General features: G+C 38.0%; 1 protein-coding gene across 5 annotated transcripts in view; it reads left to right on the plus strand.

Annotated features, from left to right (window-relative positions):
* The window catches only part of HOOK3 (hook microtubule tethering protein 3), a 67,364-nt gene that overhangs the window by 2,010 nt on the left and 46,417 nt on the right, over positions 1–18,937 (plus strand). For 4 of the 5 annotated variants that reach the window (XR_014939169.1, XM_015849553.3, XM_085528271.1 and 1 more), the window contains 2 exons: positions 12,034–12,119; positions 16,954–17,026. Coding sequence is in view for 3 of the 5 variants with exons in the window: in XM_015849553.3 (XP_015705039.2) it covers positions 12,034–12,119; positions 16,954–17,026 (159 nt within the window). In the remaining 2 variants the exon portion in view is untranslated. Of the gene's footprint in view, positions 1–3,404; positions 3,613–3,721; positions 3,888–12,033; positions 12,120–16,953; positions 17,027–18,937 lie in introns of those variants that run through there. The other variant, XM_085528272.1, reaches the window with a different exon arrangement.

Here is an 18,937-nt window from a genome sequence, read left to right on the forward strand (position 1 = left end):
CTGTCTGGGTGCTGTTCCCTCCCAGATCCCTGTGCCCCTCCGTGCTGGAGAGGAGCTGAAGTGTCCTTGACTTAGAGTAAGCTCTGCTGTGCAACAGCTGGAGTGTTGGTGTGCTATCGACGTAATTCTCATCTTAAATCCAAAGTACACTGTATCTCAGACAAAAATGAGATGCAGGTCTGCTGCATGTCAGTAAAGCTAATGTTGGTTTGTCTTGGATTATTCTGGAAACCAGTGGAACCAGCTAGCAATTTTTAATTCATGTGTTTGAGGTTGCTGCTTAGCAAGTCAGTCGTCTCGATCGCTAAACTTCATTGTTACCATTGAAAATAATTCTGCATTTCTTTAAAATGTTAAGCCGTTGGGAAAAAAAAATAATAAAGTCTTGTGAGGGTTAGTAACTGTATAGGAGTTGCCACGTGGTCATGACATGTTTGAGCAGTAGTTGTCACTTATGGTCTTTGGCCCTTAAATCATGTACCTGTCCAGTGGAGTCTGCAGTAATGGTTTGTGTAGATTCCTTTATGTCTCCAGCCTTTCCATCCCACTGAGCTAAGCAAGAAGACAGCTGCTTATTTTTTGGTGAGCAAAAATATTAGTAAATCCTTATCTAAAAGCTTCAGAACTGGTGCATTTCCTGACTGAATGAATGTGTGGGGTTATGCATTATTTTTACTATTTCAGTATTTTAGTGTGAATGCAGATTTGAAGCTCTCTCAGCTAAACAAAGTGAAGAAAGGTGGCCTCAGTTTCTTCCAAAACATGGAATTTGAAAAAAAAAAAAAAAAAAAAAAAAGTGACAACATTTTTTTAGTCCTCAGTGAAACTAGTTGTATGAACAAGTTTTGGTTGTGTTTTTTTTTGGTTGTTTTTTTTTTTTTTGCCTGACTTTTCTCCCACGTCCCATAGTGATTCTCAGGAAACCGCTCATTTAGAAGGGAAAACAGAGTTGTTTTAATTACAGTTTATGCATACCTCGGGTGGCCACTCTCCTCCATTGTGCCAGAGAAGGTGGCTGTTGTTAAGAACTGGTTTAACCTCCCCCCCCAGATTGCTTGCTTCACGTTGCATTTATGTGGAGGTACTTGAACTGGTTTGTCTGTTTTTTAAGTAGAGCAGATAAGGCTTTCCACAGGTCTGAGAACCTGTTCAGCCAACGCTGACTGTTCAGTGGCTTAGGCACAGGTGAGCTGAAACTGCTCCTCCCTCTGCCAACTCATGATTTTAATACCTGAGAGTATCCCTCAAGTCTTCCCCCATGCATGGCTGATGTTCCTTTTCTGGTATCTTTTAGCTAGAACAAACTGCTTACCTGTGATTGTGTTTTGTTCTTGACTATTTTTTACCCCACCACCTTTTACCTCTCCATGAGCTTTGTGGTATGGGTTCCTGAATAATTTTTGTGTAGGATGTTCATCTGAGAGGGCTTTTGCTTCCTTCTGTTTCGGCAGATGACCATGATGAGGCATCCAGGGCTGTAGCACATCAGGCGAAGATGAGTGAAGGACAGGAGCCCCACCACTGACATCTCAAAGCTGATATTTATACTTGAGTGGTGTTTGCAGGCTGCTGTAATTGCAGAACTGTTACCTGACCAAGAATCTCCCAGAAGCCTCTTCTGAGACTATTCTAGGAGCTGTGGTATAGTTATCCAGGCAGTAGTACAGCCAGTGCTGTTTAGAAAAACATGGCAGCGTGGTAAGCCTGAAGTGACTTTAAGATTGTTTCAGCATATCTTAATGCAGATTCACAACATTATTTTTTTTTTCCTCTTTAAAACTTGTGACTAGTTCACAGATGACTATCTGGATTGTTTTGCTTTGTGTTCAGTGCTAGGAATGCTTTTCACTCAGATGCATCACTGAGTCATGTCTTGAAACATGGAGAGCTGTCAAATATGTGTGTAGCAGTTGCACTGCGATGCGCCAGTGTCTGAAATCATTGTGGTGTCTACGGGCTTTCTGGCATGTAATTTGATAAATTTTCCTTTTTAACATAGGAATAAGGTCTGATACTGGAAAGGCTGCTTAGCATTGGTGTATAAACAGCACCACAGCACCATTCTTCAAGGAGGTCATTGCTGTGAATTTTCTTTCTTTCATGTTGTTAGGTAACTTATTTTGCCATATGCTGCCTTCACCAAGTTGCCAGCTTGCTGTCTTGCCTGCTTTTGCTTTCTCTTCCAACCCTCAAGGCCAAACATAGTTTTCCTGGTAAATATGTTAAAGCCTTATGATGTGTGAATTTTGTAAATGCTGTACAGGACCACTGGCTTGGCTTTCTCACATTTAAAAACACATCTGGCCATTTATATGGTGTCTGTTCTCTGATCTTTCCCTGTTTTGGCAGGACAGTCTTCTCACTACTGTGTATCTGTCTTCTGTGCAGTGCCTTATCTCCAGCTGGAAGCATTTGCAAGTGCTGAATTAGAGATTTTTACTCTTCAAGAAGGCTGCTTGTAAATGTTGTTTGGGCCCTTTTTACAAAGAGGACCAGTGCTACCAGAATTTGCTAGCGAAAATGTGTTTTCCATTCCTGTTCAATTATGTCTCCTTTTTGAAATATGCTATTCTCGATCCTTGTTTATTTATGCTTTTAAGAACTCATCTAATTTCTTGGGCATACAAAGATTGTAGGAAACTAGCTAAGCCTGCATAAATGCTTTCAATCCTTAATTGCTGACCACAAAGTTCTAGGGTTTCATTTCCTTCTGATGATACTGTTACATCAGCAATTCTTACCTGTTGAAGAAAAATCATCAGATTTCCATAGTGACTGATTGTCCTGGTGATGACAGCAGGTGAAGAACGTAATTTCAATATGTTACTGTTCAGAGAGAAGAAAACACTGAGTTTGCCAGCATTTGTGGAACATAGGTGAAGGTATATGGCACAGTGCCTGCATCTGCTGCAAGAGGCCAGTAGATTAAGTGCCTTTATTTTTAGTGGCCTCTAAGTAGGATGACAGAGTTTGCTGTTCCACTCTTTTAGGCACTGTAATTTGAAAGGCTGATATTCTGAGCGTTTCATTCACTGTGTTTGGAGGAGCTGGGGTATCTCATACCATTGTTTGACAATAGGGATTTTTAACCTGTTGTTGGGTGATAAGACAGGCAGAACTTCTCTTAAAGACTATAAACAAGTGATAGAAGAATGATAATATGCAAATAGTAATTAAAGATAATAAGGCACATTTTGTATGTATTCCTCATCTTTCCCCTTCATTTATATCTCAAATGTGTCAAGACTGGGAAAAGGATGAGAGCAGGATTTGTTAGTTCTGGACAATATTCTTCATGTTTGCTTTTTTACTCTTTGTTAGATTTTAGTTTGTCATGGCCTTGTCCCAAGATTTTGCCCTTTTTTCTTTTTTTCTTTTTTTTTTTAATTCACTCCTTTCTGAAGAGCTGCTGAGTAGTGATCTCTGAAGAAAAAATGACATTGCAATGTGATTCAGTGTGTGCACTGTCTCAGTTCCGCCCATTACTTTTCCATGTGAATTATGAGATGCTGCCAGGAGAAGAAGCAGGTTTATCTGCGGAGAACCATGAACCTGAAGCAGTACTAAGGAAATGAGGAAACAACTGTTAGTTTGCTCATCTTGAAGTGGGAGGTGAGGAGACGAACCTGTTTCCATCTTTTTGAGATAGTTAATTGGTCAATTGAAAAATATCCGAATTGTGTATTTGGCTAATTTGTCATTACTGTGGGATTTTTTTGAGGCTCTTGAACTGGACAATGAATGTTCTGATGCTCTGTTCTTCCTGGACTGGCAGAAGTCTTTGTTGCAATGCATTTGACATCAGTAGAGCATGCACTTTTGATCAGCGGAGGGGGAAAAGAAAAAGGACACGAGACACTTTCTTCTGCTGCTGTCTACTCTCTTAGGTGAGCTAAGGGCTCAGTGTTATCATGGTTCAGAAAGACTTTACTAACTTTTTTTTTTTAAGTTTTCCGTTTCTTTCAGAGACTTAACTTTGGTTTTCTCCAGCTCCAAAGTTCAGTGTTGCTTAATCAGTTCAATTTGCAAGTCCAAGTCTTTAATTAAAAATTAAATTAAAAAAAAGCTCGTTGATCACTAACGCTAGCGTAAGACAGGCATGTGTTGCTGGAAGTGCAGAGAAGTTGGTGTCCTTTCTGTAGCCTGTGTTGTTCACAGCCTGATATGTCCTGCCACCCAGGGAAGGGGATTAGGGGATACCACCATCCCCAGCCTACTGATAGTGTCTTCTTACCTCACAGAGCGTGTACATGCCATCCTCCTGGCTGACTGCCTTTGCCTGGTGTGATTTAATCATTCCTGTGACTTACCCAGTGCTTCTCATTCAGGCCAATGAACAAGAGAAAACGTGGAAAGGAAGAGAAGGCTTTGATGGAGGGAAAAGTTATCTAACATCAGAGGGGGTGGTCTAGCCTCCAGCACACTTGTTTGTGACAGGCAAAAGCATCTAAGTGAATGCATGGCTGGGGCTGTTTGAGTGAGCTACCTTGAGCCATAAAGGGTTGTGGCTTTTTCACGGGGGTGTGCAGGAGTTTTGGAGTGCTGTGTGTAGTGGAACAAGTAGTGCCAAAGAAGTGCATTGTAAATGGGATTGTAAAGCCCTGGAAATGGTAGGGCTCTTTCATACCATTAGCTGCAAGCTTCTTTGCACTGCTTTCTTTTGTCAGTGAAAGTCTTCTTGTCTGTTTTGAGCTACATCCCTTAGGATAGCTAAGTTAGGTACCTAAACTAGAAGCCAGACACACATCTGTAGCATTTGTGATGGGCACTAGAGGATCCGGGAGATAAGGGTATTTTGTTGATTCCAGAGCTGCAAAATGTTAAGTGGGCCTTCCTTCTATTCTGGAGTTGGATAAGACAATCCTTTACATGGCCTTGGTTGCCATGGCAGCAAGGTGTCTATAGTTTAATTTCAGGGTAAAATAAGTAGAAGTATGTTTGTGTTTAACTCAGTACAAGAAAGACAGAGGGCTGCTGGAGAGAGTCCAGAGGAGGGCCACGAAGATGATCAGGGGGCTGGAGCACCTCCCCTTTGAAGACAGGCTGAGGGAGCTGGGCTTGTTCAGCCTGGAGAAAAGAAGGCTGTGGGGTGACCTCATTGCAGCCTTTCAGTACTTGAAGGGAACCTATAATCAGAAGGGGAGTAAACTCTTTGAAAGGGCCAATAATAGTAGGACATGGGGAAATGGTTTCAAGTTGAAAGAGGGGAGATTTAGGTTGGATGTTAGGGGGAAGTTCTTTACTAGGAGAGTGGTGAGGTTGTGGAATTGGCTGCCTGGGTAGGGAGGTTGTGAATGCCCCATCGCTGGAGGTGTTTGGGGCCAGGTTGGACCGGGCCCTGGGCAACCTGATCTAGTAAATGTGGAAGTTTGGTGGTCCTGCCAGGAAGGGGGGTTGGAACTTCATGATCCTTGACGTCCCTTCCAACCCGGGTCGTTCGGTGATTCTGTGTAACTGCAGGAGAAATTATAGATGTTTTGTCAGTTCTAGTGCTACTTCAGTGACTGGGAGGAAAACAAAACCAAACAGGACCTCTACTGTGGTTTAGCTCATCTTAACGTACAGACAATACTAAAAGATGGCAGCCTGTTCCATCATGTCTCTTTCCGTTCTTAAGGAATCATGAGACTTGATCATCTTCTGACAAGGCATGTTCTGCATAGGTGAAGCCCAGAAAAATGTTTACTGAAATAGAAGTCCTAGAAGTGGAGGAGGCCTGAACTTCATGATATGCTAAATTTGGTGGTGTACTACATCTGTGTTACCCATTGTAGAATCTGTTAAAGCTGAAATTTTAGATTGATAAAAACTTACTGCCATCTCCTTCTGAATCCCATTTTTTAGGTAATAAGTCTCCTATATTCGGGTGAAGACAGTTTATACACTGATCAGAAGATTTGTGTGGATGACATTTCAGTCCAGTTTTGTGTTGCTGGCTTCATCTCTTGTGGCTTTGGAGGAGAATTCTTTATTCCACGTATCAACAGAGACAGCATTTTTCATCTAAATTAGAGTTGCAAGAGGGTGGATTTGTAGATTTTAACTATTTTTTTTTCCTGTATTTTGCAAAGCAGAGGGCTGTCACCTGTGTTCATCCCTTTTTTTTTTTTTTTTTTTTTTTTTTTTAATTGTAGAATTGCATTTAAACTTGGACTAGTAGAATGCTAGGCTTGTTCAGAGTGCTATTCAAGAAGCTAACAAACTTTGCTTTGCCATACTTTATTGTAACAGGGATCAATTTGGGTGTGTTTGCCTGGTGCTGTTCTGGTTTGAAGTTGTCTAGCAATCTTCATTTAAGACAAAAGGAGCTTTTCTCTTTTGTTCATTGAGCCCTGTTTGACTTCTTGTAGTTGACATCTACCTTCAGAGAACAATTCTATTTTCCTTCTGTAGTGAAAATGCACACTGTCATATGATTCATACTACCATACTGGCTTCTGTAAGCTAGGAGTACTAAAACTGATACACTTCCTGTGTTTGGTTGTTACTGTTACACTTCTGAAATCATGTTAGTTGACCACTCAAGATACTATGTAAGTTTTTACACTCTGCTCAGCGGAGGAAATTGTTCTCCTATAAGCTGTGCAATTTGTTTTCTTTTCCAGGAGAAGCAGTTTTTAGACCTAGGAGGTGTTTAGTTCTTAATGGACTGCATGTACCCTACTAATTAGAATGTGTTAAAGTCGTGCTCTAGCAGTTTTGCACTGACTAATAGCTTGTATTTTGAGAACGTAATATAAAGCATCAGTGGTAAGCATTACTTTTAAATAAAGAATTATTAAGTGGGTGAAAACTCAAAAAACTGTTGATTTAGGCTTAACTACGTTCAGCCATCATTTTATGTGTCGAATGTTAGGTTTATCACAAATGCTCTGTAGTGTTGTTTTTACATCAGCACATTTATCTGTTCATTGTCTTAATCATATGTCCATGGGAGTGGCCTGTGGAAGGGCCTGGGGACCCCCTGCTGCTCAAAGGGAGGAGGTGCCCCATGTTATGGAGCCATGTTGGAGCACAGAAGGACTGGACAGGAGTAACACAGATGGAAGGAGCTCTATGGACTGAGCACAGTGCCCATTGAACATTCCCATGTGCTGCCTGGGGGAGTAGGTAGAAGGGGATGGTTTGGGGGAGGATGGTTTTAATTTGCTTTTTGTTCCCACAGCTCTGTTCTGTTATTAATTGACAATAAGTTATTTTAACCTCCTTACACTGAAAGTTTGGCTTGTAATGGGTAAATGGTGTCTTCCTGGCTTTTATTTCAACCTGTTTACCTGTTCTTCATTATATTGTTTCCCCCAGCCAATTTGAGAAGTTAGAGCAATGTTGTGGGGCTGAGCTTGCAATTGGTGTGAAACATCACAGCCAGTAATGTAAAGGCCTTGTCATTTCCTTATTCATCTGTTGCAGCACCTAACAAAGTTGCAAAGCAACTCTTGAGTTTTTAATGAGGAGAGTCTTCATCCAAATAAAAATATTCCCAAATCTAAATTCTTGAATAAAACTGTTGGTTGTCTGAGTGCCTGAATCCTGTTTGTTTGCTGTATGTAGCCTACTGAAGTCTTGGACTGAATAACTTATGACATGGTTGTCCAAGGAGAAGGTAGCAGTGCTGCCCGCCAGGTAGAGAAAATTGGGTGAAGAAAGTGATGAAACCTTACTGAAGGTTCTACTCTTTCAAGTATTCTTGTGAGCAGCCTGTTGCAATTTGCACGCATGCCACTGAGGCTGGTTCCTTCCTTCCTTTTGCATGTTCTAGCTGCCTTTCTCATCTCAGCTGTGTGTGCTTAGTTTCATTTGTGGTGATTTTGCTGATGTAGGCTCTACAGAACAGCGAGTTGTCATCTTGCATAGCCAGCTCCAAAAGTATAGTTAATGGGCAAATAATTCTGAAGCATCAGGAAGTGTTGGAAGGAACTCTGCCCTCAACAGTATCTGTCTGGAAACTGACCATTACCTCTTGTTGCCTTTATGCGTAAATTAACTTAGTCACACAGTATTTTTATTATCTAAGATCCTCTAAAGAGATTTTAGATATTATAGAGAAGATAAATAATAATAATTATTATGCAATTGTTCCATCAGTAAGAAAGCAAGCTGTGGATTTAATCACTATACAAAAACCAGAGCTTTCATTCTTAGTGTTAAGAAGGGAGGAATTTTGGAGGGTTTTTGTTTGGTTGTTTTTTTCCTTTATTTTTTGTGCCTTTCTTCTTCCAGCTTCCTGGCATGGTAGATACTCCACCACAACCACATCCTGAACTTCAGCTAGTGTATTTTGGGCACTGAGTTTGTCCAGTTCTCACCTTCATATCATGAATATTTTTCCATGAAATTCATAGCTTCCTTTTTTCCACAGTATCTGACAAATCCTTGTTAGTCATATGATGTAGTTTAGAACTGTAGTTCAAATTTGCCATGGTCCTGAGTTCTTGCAGCAATTCAGCTCCCAGTATTAGACCCGCTTTGCATTGAAACAATCACCTGCAATGCTATTTTATTTTATTTTTTTTAAGTTCTGTATAAAAATTGACTGCTTATGTTTATTGCCTTGTATACTGGTGCTCTGAATAAATACTTGGACAAACAAATTAACATAACCTTTTTCTGTTCTTACATGGAAATTGATGGAAGGTAGGAGGGCGTAGCGGGGCAGTAGCTGATCCTTTTTTTTTCCCCATTTCCTCAGTCTGCCTTGTCAGTTAGTGCATCCAGCTTGTTGTCAGTGTTCCATATAGAGGTCCAAGAAGCAGAAAAAGGGATCATAACAGAGAATGAAGTTAAAACTTTGGGGAACTGTGGTATTGCAGACTGAAGAAGCAGGAACAGTTCCAGCAGGGTGAAGGAGAAGTCTTCGGGGCAGAAGGAGATTGCAATGCACAGGAAGGGCAGCATATAAGGGCAGGCCTTGCTGAAAAGCATTTCAGAGGCGTGCAAAAAAAAAAAAAAAAAAAAAAAGAAGAAGAAAACCAAACAAACTGTGCTGTCTCTACAGTTGGACTGTGCTTTAGTATTGCCACATTCTTACCATTCTTCTCCTTTCTGCAAAATGAATTCTGCTTTCTCTTAGAGTGGGCTGGCTTTGTGTGGAATGATCCGAGAGCGAACTCATAGTTTAAGCTTGACATAAATTTTTTGTTTTCATGTGCCTGAAGAATATGAAAAAGATACAGTACTTTTTTTTTTTTTTTTTTTAAGAGATGAATAAAATCTGTTAAAAACATCTCAGTAGAAATGTCTTTGCTTGCAAAGGAAAGAAAAAAACACATAGTATTTCTTAAAAAGGTATGTATGCAAAGGAACAAGCTGTATAACTAATGGTAATTTTTCTCTGAACTGTCTCATCTAATAAAAAGTACAGTTGTCTTCAGTGGTGGTCTTGCATGTGTGAGTGTGGAATAAGTAGTTCAGATGGGTAACCTGGTAAGGGTAACTGGCAGTTTTGACCTTTTTGTTTGTAAATATTATGATAAAATCAGTTAGAAAACAGCAGAGATTGTGCCTTGTTTTTCTGTCACTTGAAAATAGAGTAAGCAAACTCCCTTCCTGCCTCAATATAGTAGTATCTGTTAATTACACTTTTACTTAGTCAAGGAGGTGTTTCATATATCCATATGCAAAATGAATTTCAAGACATTAGATTACTTTGCAGTATGAGTAAAGACCTTAATTGTCGGTATTGTGCATTTGGAAATACCGTTTTGCTTTGACTATACTTGAAAACAACAGAGTAGAGCTTTTAGGTGATTTTTTTTTTTGCTTGTCTGTTGTGTGGCAGACAGCAATTAAAGCTTTGATAATTTAAGGGGATAGTATGCAAAATTTGAAAGTTTTCATGTTTGTACTTGAAAATTTTAATGTTGTTATGTCTTGAAGTTCAAGCACAAGCATCCTCAATGCCATTGCAAACTCTTTCATGAGAGAGAAGTCATTGTTTTCTGTCTGAAGTGTTGCTGAATTGTCACAGAATTGCTTGATATTCCTTTGATAGTATTACCATAATTCAGAGATTCAAGGTAAATGGAAGTTTCTGGCAACATAGTAATTTATTTTATATCCTGTTATGTGGTTTTTCATGTTTTTCTTTTTTTTCCCCTTCTTTTATCCGCTGTGTGTGTTTTTTGTTGATTTTTATTTATTTATTTATTATTTTTGTTGTTGTTGTTGTTGAGTGTTTAGTTTATCTATTATGGTACCCCGATTCTGTGGTAGGAGAGGAATTTTTAGGTAGCATTTCAAACAAAGCTGTAAGAAAACCTATTTTATTTAGGGCATATAAATCACTTTTGTCTGTTTTGTATGCCACACAGTCATTTGTTTTGTTCTTGGACTGTGTGCATCATTCATGTCTTTTTGCAGATGGCTGTTTGGTTTGCTCAGTGGACAGACTTGGAGAGCTCATCTTTTTTTTTTGTCTTTTCATAGGCACCATTGTTGCCTTTCCTAATCAAGCACTAGGTTTTGTTTCTTCCTGGGTAAATGGAAGAAAGGAACATTCACTTGAGGTGCTTGTTCTTGAAATTTTAAATGGTGATATTGCTAGTGTGCTTATTTGACTTTACCAAGTAACTGAAAATTTGGACATTGATATGAGTGCCTTTTCCATGGAAGAAAGAACTTACATGATTTTTTGTTATGTGAATTGCCTTGAATTGTAAGATACGCACCTAGAGGATGTTTACTGGGAAATGACTTACATTAATGTTAGTATTTCAGATTCCAGTAAAGCAGGAAAATTGTACATTATGTTCACAAAAAACCAATAAATGTTATCTGATATTTATGTAGCCTGAAGTTGCAAGCTGTCCTGTAGGCTTTCTTATCTCTTCTGCATACAAGTAATGTTTCCTACTAAGAAGCCTAGTCTTCCGTGAAAGGAGAATAACAGCAGAAGAAGTGGGCAGATATTCTCTAAATGTCATGTAATCAAAAATATCTTAGGAAAACTCATCCACATCCCTTAAAACCAATGTTCATTTTATTTTGAAAGATTGGGTACCTTAGACCAGTTGAAAAGATTTCGCTGATGCAGAGGGCTCTTTTCCACATCAAAAGAGAAATGAAGAAAAGAGCTCTCCCTTGTGTTTTTGTGCTTTGCTGCTGTGGTGGTGGGGGGAGGGTTGCAGATAGCCTGAAGGTTGTTAGCGTGAAAACGGATTAAAGTAGAACCGTACAGAAATTATATATATTGACTTGTGTTTTGTTGTATTTTTTTATAAGAGGTTATTCTTACTACTGCATAATTCTTCTAAGATGTTACCTGGCATCCTCAGGCCAGGTTTGTGTCAGTGTTTTCAGAGCACAGTCCATAGAGAGAAAATTGTGACCTAGCTCATTTCTTAAGTGTAGTAATTCTGTCATCAAATTGCTCTGTCACGTGGACCTTGCTGTTCCTCTTTTACAGTTCTGAATAACAACAGTTATGTATGTTAGTTTCCATCTGAATACCAGAGTTTGTCACGTTATGGACTTGCATTTGATGCCTGTCACTTTGTTAACTAAGCACACCAAAATAACTAGAACAGTGATAATATATGGATCTGCTAGGGTTTAGCAGCATTGTGCTTTGCTCCTATGTCAGATATTAGGGAACAGTTAAGTCTTAGGATTTTGGGAAACTTCTAAGAGTTTTGTGTGCTTAGTGTTAACTTCTAATACTAGAATTTCTTTTATATATTCATTGGGAGGGGTGTACCTGAATATACTTGAATATGTGCTCCAGAAGTATTTAAGAGAGGGAAATGCCAAATAAAATGTGGTGGAAAAAATTATTTTTTGGCAAATGTGCTGTCATCATTTGTAGTTAAACTTACGGTGTTTGTACTTGAAAAATGAAGATACTAACCTATAACTGTGATTAATATATTATTTTGCTATTAAATTTAAGCTTCTTTCTTCTTAGTGCCTGAAAGAAATGTGTTGGTTTTACTCTGTTCCATTTGCTGGTAGATAGCTGCTTTTTTTTTTTTTTTAATGTTTAAAAATTGATTGACATTGAACTCAGAGTACATAACCTTTTTCATTCTTTTCCAGATTCAGACATTTAATGTTGAGGCACCATGCCAGACTGTGGAAGATTTAACGAGTGGGGTTGTGATGGCCCAGGTTCTTCAAAAAATGTAAGAAATTATTTAATTATTTACATGCATACAGATTTATTATTTATGAATGTGTCTGATGTGAATGTATTTTGATTCAGACTTGGCTGGTATTCTGTAACAGCATGACTAATTTTTCATTTAGACAGTACTTTAACCTGGGATGTGACAAATATACTTTTTCTCCATAGCTTTCAAATAACTATCTTAAAACTTTTCTTTTTTGGCCTTTAATTTAGGAAGCTGTGAAGGCATTTTTTCAACTGTAATCTTACTAAAAAATGAATTGGGTTATAACTAAGGTCCCAAGTTACTGGTTAATGGTAGAATTAGTTTGGAGTGATAAAATCCAGTGATGAATTGAAGCTGTTGATTTCATTGTTTCCGGAGGTAATACATTCTTGAGAGCAAATGGGGGAATAATAGATGTCGCACTAGGTAATGGTTTTGTCTCCTTGAACTCTAAGGTCAAATAGGATGAAATGCACTAATTGAGACTAATTGAGGATGGAGACTGCTGGTAGTCATCCGAAGTGTAGCCGATCTATATCCACGATTGATTGTCTACTTTTACAGGAACAAAACTTCTTCAAACTTGGCACTAGTGGTGAAATGTTGCTAATCTTAAGGAAATTATAATCAAACGAATAAGAGGAAAAGTACTTAGTTCAGAGTCAGGGAATGTTTAAACATACAAAGCAGGTGTAAAACAGGCTTTTCTAGCCTACCCTTCTTTCTGTATTACCAGTACTGGTTACTTTGCTGTCACAGTAAGTACACAGAAGAAATTTTTTTCAGGTGTAGAAGTGTGTAAGAGCAAGACAGATGGCTGATAAAGATCATTTGGAGAAATACTCCATTGAAGTTAAATAGGAGCAAATCACAGAATCACAGAATTGTAGGGGTTGGAAGGGGCCTCTAGAGATTATTGAGTCCAACCCCTCTGCCAAAGCAGGCTCTCTACACCAGGCTGCACAGGTGTAGACGCCTGTCCAGGCGGGTCTTGAATATCTCCAGAGAAGGAGACTCCACCACCCCCCCAGGCAGCCTGTTCCAGTGCTCCGTCACCCTCACTGTAAAGAAGTTCTTCCGCACATTTGTGCGGAACTTCCTATGCTGTAGTTTCATCCCATTACCCCTAACTGGGCCATGTCATTAGAAACAAGCCGTTTTCAGTGAACACTTGAAAACTTAGCCTTCAGTATGAAAATCCACCATCAAGTTAATTGCAAAAAAGACAAATTTATTACCTAGGTAAGAAGGCTCAAAGCCTCTTAAACTCTATCTTTCTTAATCCATTAAGAATAATAGACTACTTTTCTTAAAATGCGTGATGAAATGTGGGTATCCTTCAGCATGGCTGCCCCTTATTTAGAATTCTCTAGTAGTGCATAAAGGGGAAAAGGGAGAATTTTAATAAATTTTAATACTTTTTCTTATAAATTATTCATCTTAAAAAAAAATGTTCTATATATTTTTACCCTCGGGGTATTTGCTTGTTTGTATGTGTAAATAAGAGGCCATTCTGCAGAAATATCAGTTCATATAGCAGAATTTTTTTTATAGAGGGAATTATACCTTCAGAAGCCATTCAGGAACGTAGTGTGCAATATCATATGACAGAACTGTGATTTATGTAAGCAAGCATGAGTGTTTTACTTACAGATTCTGATGTTAATAAACAGATCTTGGTGAAAACAGTGAAAGACACCTTCTCTGTTTTATCATAAGACCGTTATTTTTGTATTTCAGGTTAGAGTGTGATTGAAAAGAATTCTCCAGAGCAAATGGGGAAGAATTCATCTCTTTCCTACTGTCCGTTGATATTCCCAGAAAAGCAAATTTTTCTTTTATCCCATTCTGGAAACTGTTCAGTGTTCCTCTTCTTTTAATATTTTGTTTGTAGCCTGTGTGTTGTGCCCCTCTTACTGAATTATTCATTTGTGACATTACACATTGCAGCGGACCGTGTATGTTTTGACTCATGTAAAATACAAAAGCCATGCTTTCATGTGTTCCTTCTAGAGGGATCTTTTTAGTCAACAGGTATATCTTAAAGCAGCTTGCCACACTACTGTTAAAATGAGTAATAATCAGGTGTTATGTTCAGTGGGCTGATTTTGTTTTCCTTCAGAGAATATTTTTTGTCTCTTGGCATCTATGATTTGGAGAAATGGTTGCTTAAAGAAAGGGAAATTTGCATACAAAGTAAGTTGGGTGTGATAGAGCACTGCTACAATTGGCATCACATAAAGTGATAACACTGTTGACAACAGCATAAGTATTTTGTGCTCTAAAGAAAAGTCTCAATTACTTGCAGTGCTATTGAGAGCAGTCAACTGATACACAAGTGCTTTTATAAATTTGGTAAGTTATCTAGAGCAGTAGAATCCCCAACTTTGGATATAGGTTTAAGAACCTCCTCCATTCAAAATACTGGGTACAAACAATCTCAAAGTAACAGTGGTACTCCATTGTGTTTTCTGGCTTCTTGTTTAGTGGAGTACATCTTCAGACAGAACTGGTACATTTTCTTATCTTGACTGCTCAGTTCTCTGCTATAAATCTATGTATTTGCTTAGGTGATGTTTTTCCAAACATTGCTGTAAGAAATGACAGCACCTTTCCTTATGGTGTGGACAAAGGGAGCTCAAGAGCTCTGGGTGTGATTGACTTGTGATTACCAAAGTTTCAGCAGAGGAAGACTTGTTTGCAGCAAAGGTGGAGTAATTATTTACAGTTAAAATGGTAAATCAAAAAACAAGAATTTGGTATATTCATGGCACTGTGGTCTTGAAGCAGCTGAACTTGGTGACCAACTATAATTAATAAAATGATTAAGTCCTCAAGAAGGACCCAGAGGTTTTATTTATTTATTTATTTGTTGTTGTTATATTTTGCTGGTGAGGCACATATACCTGCTTTCTTACTGAGCTGGGTAAGTGTTTGCTAGTTGTGGGTCTCTGAGCTCAGTCTGCTTGCGATTGGCAGAGTACCCATCCAAAATACTCTAGGGTACTTTTTGAACACCAGAGCTCCAATTGAAGCAGTTCAAGGAGGTCACAGGTTTTTTTTTTGTTTGTTTGTTTTGTTTGTTTGTTTGTTTGTTTTTTGTTTTTTTTTGTTTTTTTCCAAATGATCCTGTTGTAATTGGAAAGGTAAGCAAATAAAGACCTTTTGCAAAGAGATTCATTTATTAAACATAAAACATGAACATGAACTTTTCTTATCTCTGGTTTATTCAGTATGTACTGAATTAATTTTGTGCTTAGACTTGCTCATCTCTGAGGGCAGAGAGGCCATTCAAAAGCTGTTTGGAAAATATCTACTTCAAACCCAGATGAAACTCTGGATAAGACATTGCTTTCCCTGTTTCATACTTAAAGGTTTTGTTGTCTCTGCTAGAACTGTGCTGGTTTTGAATGGGAGCAATTTGGAGTCGTTGGTTTAACTAGTAATTAATTCCTTTCTTCCAGCTATATGTTTGCAGATGGTATGTCAGAGGAAAAGAAATGTGTCGTGATCTTCACCAGAGTCTGTAACAGAATGTAAAAATAGTAGTTGAAATGTGTCAGTAGAGAAATGTTGCTGTTTATGATCTCACCTCCACTGATCTATGTTGATGAAATGCTTAAAGACCTTGGTACACTGTGAAGAAGACATTGTGCAGAAAACGGAATACAAGGGAGGTGATGAATCAGGAGCAAGATATGTCTTCAAAGACTGTGCCCTAATATAATCACTGATACATCTGCAGATCTGCTGCATATATGATTGCAGAGATGGTGCTCGAATCTCCAGACTCTCCCTCCCCCCCATCCCCCCTTTTTTTTTTGAGGTTTTGTCTCATCTTGCCCCTAAAAAGAAAAAACAAAAAGGGAAGGGCTCAGTTGTAGAACCTTTTTATCTTCAGAGCTGTAAATCTATAGTACTTTGCAGGAAATGCAGTACTGTAATTCCATAAGTTAGAATAGTTGCTGTGGGACTCTAATCTTGCCTACCACTCTGACTCTTAAGTGCTTTATTCATTTAAAAAAAAAAATTTTTTTCTTCCTTGACTGCTTCATTTTTTTTTGTTTGAAACATAAGCCTTTCCTTACTGGGGCAGGAGGCTCCTAACAGTTGTCTTGAACAGACAGCTAAGCCGAAGTGCCTGTAGAGGAGAAAGGAAGTTTATGGAAATATACTGAAAAACATACTTTACAAGCAGTTGGCATTCTTCTTTTCTCTGTCTGTATCTAGATTGCATTGTCAAGAATACCGACAGTAGAAAAACTGATTTTAAAAAAGGCATTCACAAAACTATTGGCCAAGGGCACTGTGGAAAGAGATTTTGCAAAAACTGATCATATGTGGTAAATTAAATAATAGAGAACTGTGTTCTTGATAGAAAGCACTTTGCTCTAGAGGTGCTTTTTAACTGTTCTCACAGTATGCGTAGAGCATACGTTGTTCATTTTCAGGCTTTCCATTTAGAAGGAGTGTATTTACAATCAGAATATAGCAGTAGGAATCTGTAATATGTAAAAAAATTTAAGTATTTTTCCATACTTTCAAGCATTGCAAACAAACGCTACTGCAGTGCCAGCTGAAAATTAAAGGAAGAGCTTACAGACAGGGAGAACTGAAGAAGTACACTACCAGTCCAGCAGCGTCTTCCAAAGCATGGTGCACAAATAGAGCCGTGCTGTAGAGTATAGGGGTAATCTGTGCTGTTGTATATAGGCCATATATAGAATGCAGAGATAGACAGACATTTAAGTAACATCAGCATAAGATAGGAGCCTAACTGCTAAAGTATCTTCCTAGTTTCTTGAACTTGTTTTTAACAAATACTCTATTTTTTGTATTTCAGAGATCCAGTGTACTTTGATGAAAACTGGTTAAACAGGATCAAAACAGAAGTAGGAGATAACTGGAGGTTAAAGGTATTTTACTTATTTTGCTTCTCAACAAATCTGTATTTTAGTTCTTAATACAGTATCGTGTTTTAATAAAAGCTTTTTTTAGTTTAAGATGTTGCTTCATCGTGTGTTGAATTTAGGATAGCTTTTATTGTACATTTTTATATTGACGTAGCTCTGCACAGTTGAGTGAAGAAAACATCCTGAATTTCTAAGTTGGTTTCAGTAATTTAAAAGAAAAAATATTAAAATAAACTTCATGTTTAAATTAACATTTGAAAAACACAGAAATGAGTGAAAGTTTTGTGTTTTTTTTACTATGAAGTATGAAAGTAACTTTACTAAAAAAAAAATCTCTGAGAAACAACTGCAAAAAATAACAGATCAGTAACCAATTGATTTAAATAGAAATGGCAAAATGTTATTTCATTTTACTTTACAGCTTTGCACAGCAAATGAGTTTTAGGAGAGGAAGTGATGTGTGTTTGTGTGAGGAAGTGATACACGTGTGTGTTGTTTGTAGTCAGCGTGCTTTTTAACCACAGCCTATTTGCTAGGTCATTTGTATTATTTGGTATTCGAGTACTTTCTCTTACACTGAACAGAGTCTACACTGGTAAAGTTTTGTAGTGCTTTGGTACAGAACCTGAAAAGCATAGTTTTGTGTTTGGGTATTAGTCTTGTTTCTGGCTGGAGTTGCTCACACATACTTTTCTGAGTTGCCATTTCTTGCCTGATTTTTCTGATTTATTTATTTTTTTCCTGTTTGATGGAGTTTGCTGTAAACACTTTTGTTGTTGCTTTTTCTGGCCTCTCAAGAGCCCTTCTGAACATCTGGAAAAGGGCTGCAGCTGTGAAATGCTTTTGTGCTTACAGGCTTATCAGTGTTGGGCTGAAAAGAGGGGAGAGGCAGAGGCGAGTGCTGCCTGACGAGGGGATGAAGGGGTATTGCTACATATATATTGTCAGTAAGCTTGTCAGTGTGGTTCCTTCTGCCTGGACAGTAGTTTGCACGTCTGGACTCTAGAATGATTTGTCTAACAGGGTTACCAGCAAAAATATGGGAATATTGATGAGGATATAATCTAAGAATATAAAAAATATAATGTAAGAATAAAAGACATGGTTCCTAAAAAACAAACAAACAAACAAAAAACAAACAAAAAAACCAAGCACCTGTATTTGTTCTACACTTATTACAACAATTAATTTAAGTTAGCTTTTCAAAGTAGTGTGTGGAACTGCAGGTGAAGGTGAACAGCTGCTAACAAGTTTTAACTTTTCCCTAACATAATTTTGTGTCTTATTTCTAAGGAATATTGGCTGTGAAGTTTGGAGAAAAAAGATCTGAGAACTGTGCACTATAATAGGGTATCAGTTGATACCTTGATATCACTCTTGTAGTGAGCTCGAGGAAGTCTTTTTCTTAGTCATGTACTAATGTAGCAGTTCCTAAATCTGAGCAGATGTGAACATAACAGACCAGGCAGTTATTCAATCAGACTTCAGTATGTGACTGAAATCCTGATAAACATAATTTCATTTGTTCTTGTTTTTCATATTTCCATATAAATAAGAAACAAAGACCGATTATTTTTCTTGATTCAAACAAGAGTATGCTACAGCTTTTTGCACAGCTTTTCGTATTCAATTTCCCCAACCATTAATAATATTAAATGCTTTGAGTATTTCTTTTAACTCCCAATTTGCAACCATAAAGGTAATTTCATACTTCTTCAGCTGTTCTTCTTTATGTGTATGCAAACAGTAGTTTAGTTCTTCAACTGTTTGTGTATCAGTCATTCATAGCCTTGCTCACAGGAGCATTTTTAATCCGTGAGCTTCTGTTGGTTTGTCAGTAGTTTTTAAATGTAGGCAGCATACTTTTGTGTGCCTCCTTAATTTAATTCTCCTTAATATTTTAAGAAGCATGTG

This window comes from Coturnix japonica, chromosome Z (genome assembly GCF_054131305.1).
Source record: "Coturnix japonica strain WE chromosome Z, WE-NBRP24, whole genome shotgun sequence".
Lineage (NCBI taxonomy): Eukaryota > Metazoa > Chordata > Aves > Galliformes > Phasianidae > Coturnix > Coturnix japonica.